The sequence below is a fragment of the Gobio gobio genome (genome assembly GCF_949357685.1).
Source record: "Gobio gobio genome assembly, chromosome: 24".
Classification (NCBI taxonomy): domain Eukaryota; kingdom Metazoa; phylum Chordata; class Actinopteri; order Cypriniformes; family Gobionidae; genus Gobio; species Gobio gobio.
The window spans coordinates 11192841-11204075 of record NC_137120.1 but is presented as its reverse complement, the minus strand read 5'-3'; the positions used below and the strand labels follow the sequence as shown (position 1 = coordinate 11204075).

The 11235-nt window shown below is 36.8% G+C and overlaps 1 protein-coding gene across 2 annotated transcripts; it reads right to left on the bottom strand.

The window, feature by feature from the left end:
• Nucleotides 1-6911: 6911 nt before the first annotated feature.
• Nucleotides 6912-10662, bottom strand: LOC307120667 (SLAM family member 9-like). Of its 2 annotated transcripts, none has more exons than XM_079807790.1 (6): nt 10213-10662; nt 9491-9823; nt 8978-9280; nt 8773-8904; nt 8602-8690; nt 6912-7421 (listed from the first exon to the last, which is right to left on the bottom strand). In XM_079807790.1, exons 1-6 carry the CDS (start codon nt 10256-10258, stop codon nt 7371-7373), a joined length of 954 nt encoding a protein of 317 aa, XP_079663916.1. In that variant the 5' UTR covers nt 10259-10662; the 3' UTR covers nt 6912-7370. The 2 variants fall into 2 exon arrangements, with proteins under 2 accessions (XP_079663916.1, XP_079663917.1); XM_079807791.1 differs by having other exon boundaries at nt 9491-9860; nt 10213-10293.
• Nucleotides 10663-11235: the final 573 nt, after the last annotated feature.

Below are 11235 nucleotides of genomic sequence, written 5' to 3'. Positions count from 1 at the left end.
ACTCAAATTATGTAATGTTTCTCCGTCCCTGAACCTCTGGCTATGTTTTCTGGTTTATGGCTTCACCTTTGCATATTGTAAGTGAATGTTTAATAAAAAAATAAAAAAATAAAAATAAAATAAAAAAAATACATTAAAACACATTCATATAAAGTAATTTGTAATCATAACTTAGTATAATAATAATAATATTAAAAGCATCGTCATCATCATCTTGGATAAGTACATTTACGTTTTGCAAAAGCACTCAATACAGCCACTGTGGTGCAAACGTGGATGTTTACAGGGATTAAATAAACTTACATTGACATAACATAAACTTACACAAGTCCTCGGTTCACCCGTGCTCATATTATCAGCACAGCATCAGTTGTCCGAGAGAAACCATGCATGCCCACTTTGCTCACTCTCTCAGCTCATCGGTTTCTTTTGGACACGTTCGATACTGAGAACCGATGAGCTGAGTATGCGTGTACAACCGGATCATCAGTACAGAATCGAGAACCGTTTCTTTCAGACACGTTCGATGAGATGAGCTGATAATGCGTGTCATTTGTTCAGAGGAACGAAATGCAGGTTTCAAGTGTATACAATTAATAATGTGTGAAACATGTTTATCACATAATTGTTGTCTTATCATTATTTTAAAGTTTGGAAAAACAATGCATTGTAAAACTGTTTTATCAATAATGATATTTTCAGGAACAGCTGATTTAATTTCTAAATAAGTTGATATAAATCTTAAAATGTATTAATCAAAACAGTAGTTTTGAAATGGACTCTATAGCCTATTCAGCAGCAGTTCTCAGCTCAGCACACTTATACACTGATAAAGCAGTTCTGGATAGGGTTGCCACCCGTCCTGTAAAATACGGAATCGTCCCGTATTTACAAGCAAAATGACGCGTTCCGTGTCAAACCAATACGGGACGCGATTTGTTCCGTATTTTACATAGGTCCACACACATAGTTCAATAAACACACAAGGATTTTGCAGTGTGGAGAATACTGATAGCAAATATGAAGAAATCAATTTCACAATAAGTAGTACAGGAGCTCATTTGTGCGTGATTGCGTTTTAGCGGCTTTGTTGTCATAGCGGCGGAGTCTCGAGAACATGCGCTGTGCCAGAGTGTGTCTGTAAACTTGCGCGGTTTTTAAAAAACACGTCGAGCTTGCGTCGCGTCCACCGTTTAAACGCAAGAGGATCTCCAGATATAGAGCTGAATATCAAAAAGGTATCAATGGGTCTGTCCAGTAACTCATGATGAACCTCATGCCAACTGCACACTTAAGAGAAGCATTTCAATGTCTCAGACTGACTGACTTAAAGCAACAGCGGTGACAGACACATCTGTGCTTCTAAAGGTAGCCTATAGTTCTTTTTAATGGATAATATATTAATATAATATTCCATACATTATCAGAGCTTGGCAGACAGAATTATTATTTTTTAGACAGGTTAATTAATAGATTATAGCCTAATAAATGTTATTATTAATTTATAATTTAGCTACGCTATAATCATATAACCAATAATCCTGTCATATAAAGTTTATGACATTTAAAAAAAAATTAGATAAAAATGGGACAAATAATTACATGATAATATAGTCATAATTTAAGTAAATCGATTAAAAAAAATTACATTTTTGAAATTCTAAAAAGTGATTACTGGTTCAGAATGACTGCTTAAAGGGACAGTTCACCCAAAAATGAAAATTCTGTCATCATTTTCTCACCCTCAAGTTGTTCCAAACATGTACATTTCTTTGTTATGTTGAACACACAGGAAGATTACTATGGAAGTCAATGGTGCCCCCAAAGAAGCCTGGTTACAAACATTCTTCAAAATATCTTATGTTCAGCAGAACAAAGAAACTCATACAGGTCTGGAACATCATGAGGGCAAGTAAATGATGACAGCATTTTCATTTTGGGCCGAACTGTACCTTTAAAGTGCACCAAATAGGCTACTAAAGAGTTCTTTAGAAATAAATAAAATAATCAAATGTAAAATAATATAAAATGTGTTCTGTTGCAAGTTCACATACTTGATCTCATGTTTTCTTATGGTTTATTATTGAGCTGTCAAGTTTTCAATGTAGAAATAATCATTTCATGACGTGTTTTGTTTTAGGGGGGGGGGGGGGGGGATCGTGAATGGGTGTCCCTTATTTTGCCACACCAAAGGTGGCAACCCTAGTTCTGGACAATCTCAAGTCAGGAACGGGTTTCAGCGGTTCTCGGATCATCAGTACAGAATCGAGAACCGTTTCTTTCGGACATGTTCGGTACTGAGAACGGTTCGTTCAGATTCGAGAACTGTTAACTCGAGAACCGCTGTACGTGCGGTAGTACACGCGCATGCTCAGTATCAGCTGCTCGTGAGTTCACATCAGTTCTCTCAGCACATGTCTCAGTTCAGTGAACTGTTGGAGTTACTAGAGTAACATATACTTCAGGATATTATTTCTAGTCGGAGGAACTGTCACTCATGTCAGAAAGTTAGTAACTTTAGTAACTTATGGATCAGCGCTCACTCGAGACGCGAACCATTTAGAACGATTCAGTCCGATGTGGAGTGAACTAGTTCGACCGGTTCACTAAAAAGAACCGGTTCAAAAGAACGATTCGTTCGCGAACCGGACATCACTATTATTTACCTGAGACGAGTGGAGAAGAAGGAGCGGAGAGCATGTATCGACATTTCAGAATCACATGTAATCAAAAATCTAACTTTATCATTATGAATATAAACAAATGTATTTTAGTACTCACTAAAGCTAGAACGGAAACTGGTAAAGTTTAAAATACACACACAACACAGTGTCTGACACACACAGATACAAGATAAAAACATCAGTAAACATAGGTAGAGAATATAAAAACAAACCAAAGGCGGAAAAAAACGTGCAGGTAAAGTTCCCGGTGAACATGGTAAAAGAGTTTAGACAGAGGGTAGTAGCTAAAGCTAACTTGGTTCTAAAAAAGTTCCTGGATGCGGTGTACTAGCTTTTACACATGATTTTGTTATCTAAAGTTACATTTGGCGAAATTCAACACGAGAGCGATCAACTTGAGCTAGGCATATTGAGTATTTATCATCTCTAATGGCTCGCTAAGTGTATAACATTGTAACTTTATGCTAAGTAATGTTATGTTAGCTATATTAGGCAGCTACGTGTGCTAGTGATACATGCTTCATGAAAACATTAACCAAAAAAATGTATAATCAAAATGAAAGATTACCTGTCCAGCAGAAATACAGCCTCTTGAACTCTTCCAATCAAACGGGTGCGCGCATGTGGGCAGATCCTGTAGCAAAAGGGGTGGTAGCCATGGTAGCGAGAGAGAGTGACAGTCGCCCAAGCCAATCACTTGTTTCGTCCCGGACGAAAATAATGAGCGGTATTAATTGCAGATTAAAAAGTCTAGAGTCACTCGATTTGTATACTCTCTTTTACAGAGAACTTACATTTTAATTATGTATTGACATATAAAGAAAAGTTTAAACAAATTTGGACAAAAGTGTTTTAGATCATTCTTACCTACCCTACCTTTAATGTTACTGTAAATGAATTAGCCAACTTCTAATGACCCATGCAATTGGCAGCAAAACCTTTACAAAAACTATCAAAACCTGTCATCTACCATAAATATTTGAAAAACTTTTATAAACAAGAGCTTACGTTAACGTTAACTTACCTGTTCTGAAAACGGTTGAGATGCTAATGAACTTTGAAGACACTAATGTTACATTTCTATAAAGTAAATATTCAACAGAAGCATCAATTACATGTAAGAAAAGGGTCAGGAACACTGATCTATATAAATGACTGGATAGCTCATTGCGTTCTAAACTGCCGTCAGGCGGTGAAGCCACCGGAAGCGCTCGAGCGGCCATCTTACTATTCCCTACCAGCAGAGGGCATCATTGACGTACAGCCAAAACATTGACCTAAAATCACACGATATGCAGCGTAATACAAGCCTCTATATATTGTATTACAATTCAAAGTTTGCCATGCATCATCTCGGAAATAAAGTAGTCGCGTCATGATGTGTGTATATTATTTGATTGAGCAACGTCTATTTCAGACTCTTAAAGACAGCGCAAATTTGTGCCGTTACAGTTTCCATATGATAGTGATGTTACGTATGACACTGAAGCTTCGATGCGCGTATCGCGCATGCGAGACAATAGGCTTGTTTGAGATGAGCGGAATCTGCGCAGAACCGATCACCGGTGATCAGCGCGAGATGCATTCCGGTTAGAAAAGTGTCCGAGGGCAGTCCGCCTTGCTCTGATGTCATGCTGACGTATGTCAAAAAACTCTCGCGAGCGAAAGGCGGATGTGTTGGATTCTGCAGTCGAGCGCATTTGCTCTCCACCGACTGCGCGGAGCAAAAGCATGATGGGAAACGACTTGCTGACGACACAGCTTAATGCTTATTATGGTTCTTTTTTTTAAATGTTTGATTTTAAAACTCTGAGATCATGTTTTTATGTGTGAATATTCCCAAACTCTCTAAAAGCGATCTCTCTGTGGGTTATGTGATTGTTGTCATATTTATAAAAATATATATATATAAACATGTATGTAGGCCTAATTAAAGTAAAAATGATTGATAAACACGTCTTTGTATAATAACAAACACTTTGGGTGTCTTGTTCATAATATTTATTTTCATATAAAAGTAACAGAACTTAAATTACATCCAGTTTATCAGCAACAAAGCGCACGAGTGTGAATCCCGCGATATCCGCCTTTGATCTCGCAGGTGTCGGATCCACTACGAGAAGAAGAGAGAACTGTCCGGCTTGCCTGCACTTTTTTCACTCCTCCCCTCACTGCAGCCGCATAGTCTCGGCTGAACTGCAGGCGAGGTGAGGCGAGGAAATTAAACACAAACGTGTAAGGCTTTTATTTGTACACATAACATTGAAACGATGGGAGTGTGTTGTGGTTGCTTCATCTGACAGAGATTCTTCCACAGGGTTCTGGCTGCTTTATTTTAAATAAGCACCAGATGGCGCTGTTCTCGACACTCTTGAAGCTTCGAATCTTTTCCCGGAACAGTCAGGGGAAAGCCTCGCTGCTTCATGAGGCTTCATTTCCCCATCCCTACCTCCTTGTGCAATGTGTCAATTGTCGTCTTTTGGACAACTGTCAGGTCAGCAGTCTTCCCATGATTGTGTAGCCTACAGAACTAGACCGAGAGACCATTAAAGGCCTTTGCAGGTGTTTTGAGTAAATTAGCTGATTAGAGTGTGGCACCACGTTTCTTCAATATTCAACCTTTTCACAATATTCACATTTTCTGAGATACTGAATTTGGGATTTTCCTTAGTTGTCTGTTATTATCATCAAAATTAAAAGAAATAAATGTTTGAAATGTATCAGTCTGTGTGTAGGCCTAATGAATGGATATAATATACAAGTTTCACTTTTTGAATGGAATTAGTGAAATAAATCAACTTTTGGATGATATTCTAATTATATGACCAGCACCTGTATCAGTTTATACAATATCTCTACCGTGTCAAACATGAAAAACAGTGTCAGTGTCTTGTTTCATCAGAACTTCATTTTCTAGGCTACTATAAAGCGACTCTCCAGTGTGTTTGTGTTTTTACCCGACGTCTGACCTCTACGGACTGGACAGGAAAAATGAACCACAGAAGAGTTCCACACAAAAGAAGGCTGAGCCTCAGTACACACACACCTATTAGTAATCGCCACGGACCAATGGGAGTTCAAAGGTCTTTACCAGCTGTAGGGAATTTATCTGGTAAGTTCGCTTTGGCAGGCTGGTTTGAACTCGTGAAACGAACACAAAATGAACTTCGTTTTGACCTGTTTTAGTTCAAAACGACGTCATATCAGTTTGTACATTGTGGCCTTAAACTGAAGCAATACAATGAAAACCCCAATCCCTGGGGAGTAAAAGTGTGGTTAAAAGCAGGGTCTTGTATGTAGGGTATCACACTTGACAGGAATGTGTTGTCAGAGCAAAGTTTTCCTCAAAAGTTTGTGCATTTCTGGATAGTGTTTATTAAAATGACAGCATATTGAAGAAAGTGTTGTTGAACTGCAGAGGCCATGTTGAGAAGAGGAAGAGTTGTTGTAGTAGCGCACATTTGTGAGTCTGCAATACAGTACGTAACACAAATGCAATAGCATAAAAGCAAAATGACAACATAAGTTATGACCATAATTAAACTAAACTATACCTGTTCTATCTTCATGCAGCAGATATTCTCTGCTCTGAAGGACAACAGTTCCCACACGAGCCATTTATAGATTATCATGACAGAACATGCAAATCAATGACTTGATGATAGTTAACTCCACATCAGCTACATAAATTCATCAACTAACCATTCAGAAACGTTCTGTCTCATTCTACATGTTGTCAATTTTTCTTGAGTCTCTATCATAAGCCCCGTTTCCACCGAAATTACCCGGAACAATTTGTCCCAGGAACTCTTTTTCCCTCAGACCTGTAGCTGTTTGCATTTCCATCACGGTCTAAAGTACCGTGAAGATACTGCAGGCGACTTCCAGTTCCCACTGCATTTCGTCCTCCGCATATAAGCTTAATAAAGCCTGAACCTAGTCATCAGATAATCAGTCATGTTTTTTAAACTCCATTGTTGATTTGAATAGTAAACAACTCTTTTAGGTTGAGATAAAATGACCAATCAGCATGTTCAGCGCCCACCCACGAAAGTTCCTGAACTTTGAAAAAGTACTACCTCACGAGCAGGGCCGTTTTGAGGGGGACATTTTTACAATTTCACATACACACTCTGGGGACATCAGTGACTTATTTTATATCTTGTAAAAAGGGGCATTATAGGACTGTTGTGTTTGTGTAGGACTCAATAACCACACGTGTAACTTCGTTCATATCACTTTACTTCAATACCACCAACCTCCCGTTTTCCGACCTTTAGCCGTAAACCACTGCTGTCAGCCTTAAAGGCACCGTAACCTGTCACAAGCAGTGTATAACATAACAGAGTCCAACAGGACCCAATACTGAACGTTTTCAGACATAACAAGGACCCTTTTAAATTACAGTTTGATTTGAGAGAATATTCTGTCACTGTTGCATTGTAGTAGTAAACGGTTTAGTTTCACATTAGCAGAAATGGAAAAAGGCCTTCAACCACATGCTATTCACACCTCCAACATTTCCTCTCAAGTTCACTAGTTAAAAAATGCAACCTGTTGTATTTTTAAGCAACAGACCAAATCGCATGTCTGTATAACAAGACCACAGCAGGTTTCACTCTCAAACTGAGCTGGTTTTTATACCATAATGTCATGCTAAATCCAAAAGCGACTCGGAAAGTTTCATCATCTTACGCAGACAACCGCATACTCCGTGTGATTCTCCTCTCTAGCTGTCTGTAAAAAAAAATAAAAATAAAAAAAAATCACAAGATAAAAAAATAGAATTACATTAACTAATTAAAAATTAATTTAATTTGACATAAAATGATTTACTTTTTTTGTAAATGCATAGTTTAAATCTCATTGTGCTATATCAAACAGTCAAGTCACCTTTATTCCTATAGCGCTTTTCACAACACAGATTGCTTCAAAGCAGCTTTACAGTGATAATAGGAAATTCATTTTGTTTTAGATGAAAAGCTAAAGTAGGTTTTAGATTGATTAATTTCTGTTGTAAAAACTGATTTCAAAATGTAAAAACATGTAAAGATACTGCACAAAATGAAAACAATAATGTAAATGTTTTTCTTATAAGTGTGAAAATTAAAAGCGCATTTAAAAAAAATAACAAGCATGATTTCATCTCTTAAATGTCTTAGTGGGTGTTTTGGTCATAATTTAGACTTTGTTTTATTTAGATTCAGCTTTTTATCTCAAAATTAGGACTTTTAATCATAATTTAGATTTTTACGTCATAATTTTGACTTTAAATCCAAAATGTAAAAAAAGTCTCAGAATGTTTTTGTCCTAGTTTCAACTGTTCATCTCACAATGACTTATAATGTCATATTTTTTGACTTTTTATCTAATAATGAGTACTTTTAAAATCATATTGTCAACATTTTATCTTAGCATGTCGTATTTTCGACTTTTTATCTCACTATTATGAGTTTTAAAATCATATTTTCAACTTTTTTATCTAATGAGGACATTTAAAATCATATTTTCAAAATTGTATCTCTTAATTATGACTTTGTGATCATTTAAATGAGCTGATCAGTAATATAGGTGAATATTTAGTGTCCCCAACTGAGAAAGCCAAAAGCCAAGAGAGATAACGTTGCCAAATATTGTGTTATTATTAGACAAAGGAATGAACTGAACCAAAGATATTGCCCCAAATACTATACAGTTTGATTGGACACACAAATTATTGACATCAACAACATCCTCTTCATTTTAAAAGTCTGCCGTCTGCTATCAGAAAATAATTACCAGTTACGAACCACTGATACTGAACCCAAAGCAGAGCAACGCAGAAGACTAAAAACTCATCTAGTGTTTTTATTAATATATGTGTATGTGTAAGCTCATCATATAAACCAAAAAAATACATACACAAAAATGAACTCACCAGATTCTGTGCATTTCGTTTGTAGAATGTTGGATTAGCGTAAGTGATCTCTTCATTATCTCTATTCTGAACAGTTTCATCGTCAACATCTATAATAACAAATAAAAAAAATACATAAAAAAAAAAAAACATCCTTTTCCCAATTCTTTCTTATAAGCTGGCAACACTTGCCTTCTTGGTCAGTTTTTCTATGTTTCCAGCAGAAGCAGAAGATCCCGACTGCAGATACAATCAACAGAGATCCAGCAGAGATCAGCACTATCAGAGAGACTGGAGAGTGTGAAGAAGAATGTGTGTCCGGTGCTGTAATTATAAAGAATGAATTATTCAGTATGATCTACAACAAAACACACATATATCAGCCGTGCTGACGTACCTGCACATGTGTGACAGAGTTGAGTGATGTCGGGATGTCTGGTCTGGTTGCTGATGGGATTGTTGAGCACACAGCTGTAGGTGTTTTTATCCTGATATTCCACCTCCAGAGGTAGAGAGAGACTGATGCTGAGATCAGACACACTGATGCTGGACAATAAACTGTTTCCTTTGTACCAGGAGAGAGTCACATGACTCACATTCAGCACTGATGAACACACCAGTGAACAATTTGATGATGATGATGATGATAATGAAGAGCATTGTGAAGAGTTACTGCTGATGGCTGGAACAGGCAGACGAGCTGCAAAAACATGAGGGAATAAAACAGAATATGGATAAACTTGATTAAAAAAAATGCTTGGTTTAATGCGCTGAGTGAATGTTTAGTGTAATAACAGTTATTGAGTGTTTGTCATCTCAGTGAAATCTTAAATATTTTTACATTCTTAATAGTTCAAGTAAAATAAAACAAGAATAAGTAAACATTTGGACAAATGATGTCTCTACTCACCATAGACAGAAACTCTGAATGTTTTTGATGTCAGTTTCTCTGTACTTGTATCTAGTTGATAATCTCCAGCATGTTCAGTTGTGATGTTTGTGATGGTCAGAGATCCAGTCTGATGATCCAGCTTCAGTCTGTCTCTGAATCTCCCATCAGGAACATCATATGTGGATGAAATATTAGACTTTCTATTGATTTTAGCTATGAGAGAGTTTTCAGCTCCAAAATTCCACAGTGTGTCGTCTTCACGTATTTCAGTAAGATCAGTGTTTAGCATGACAGAATCTCCCTCCATCACTGACACTGACTGTATTTCATTTGTCTCAGAACCAAACACACCTGGAGAACATGAATAATTTCTTGTTGGTTTGAAACCCTGAAATCAGTTTGCAACATTTAAATGTGAATTGAAAAACAGCAGAGACACAAAATATGAAAAGTCACTTCAGACAGATGAGCACGATCTTTCATCTCTAATGTGTTTTTAAAGTTATCTCCTGTAGAGCAAAATAAATGTGTGATGTTTCATCTCACATTTGTAAAACAAGTTAAATTCTAATCATGTTTCCTCCTTTCATAGTTGTGTATGTGGGACATTAACACAGAATATAAAGTAAATCTCAGTTTGATATAATTGATCTTAGAAGAAAAGCAAATGCAAATCCCTAATTTGAATAGTAGAAATAGATCATGTAATATTAAGTCATAAAGATGTTTTTATAACTTACCAAGATGCCTCAAGCACAAACAGAAGGAAACAAGCACGTGGAACATTTTCTTCTGCGGTCATTGTGTGAAAACTCTGATCTAAGACCATCCGCTGGAAACACTCAAGCTGGTGTGAATCCTCCCACAACAGAGTTTAACCCTTCTAATGCACACGCACAAGCTCTGTATATATCATTCCATATAAACGTTCTCCTAGATCTTATTGAGACTCTAAATGTTCTTAATAGCGAAAAACATTCTTTTTTTATCACTTAACACTCATAAATATAATAGTAGTTGTCTGACTGTGCTAAGTAAAAGCAAAAGAGTGTAATATTGTGTAAATCTTCCTAAAATTCATGGTAAAATAAAGATTATGGATTTTAAAATGGTCCACGATCATTTAGATGTAGTGAATGATAAAACAGGTAACATCATCTCCCATCTCTCAATGCCAGTCTTACTGAGGTGACACACGAACAGCTCGACGTCTGAGTCAAGCTGAAACCTGCGGTCTGATTTCCTCTGAAACATGGTGTGATCTGTTGGATGGACTGTGTACAAACAGCTTTTGCAACTTACAACTTCTACTTTAATCATAAATATGACCATTTACTCTTTAATACAGAGACATAATCCAGGATATGAGAAACATTCAAAGATTACAATATTTCTTATTAAACGAAAAGACTGAAAAAAATTATTGCACAACCATCAAATAGGTGGCGATGTGCACTAAACAGGTTATGTAAATCGCCATTAAACAAAAGAAGAAGAAAGAAGTAGAATGGCGCGCTTTTTCTTAGCGTCAGTTTCCATGGTGAGAAAATGTCTCGTGTGAGTAGAGGACGCGTTTTCGGAACCTGCCAACCTGGAGTAAGCAATATTTGGGTTAATCAACCAAGAGTTCAAGGTGATTAACCTTGCTTTCGGGAATAACGTTACCCCCCTGCTTATTATTATGAAGACAGTATTATTTTGACTGGAAACAGAAGCTGGCCATATTAAATTATTAGGATAGTTATCGTGTCCGAATCGCCATA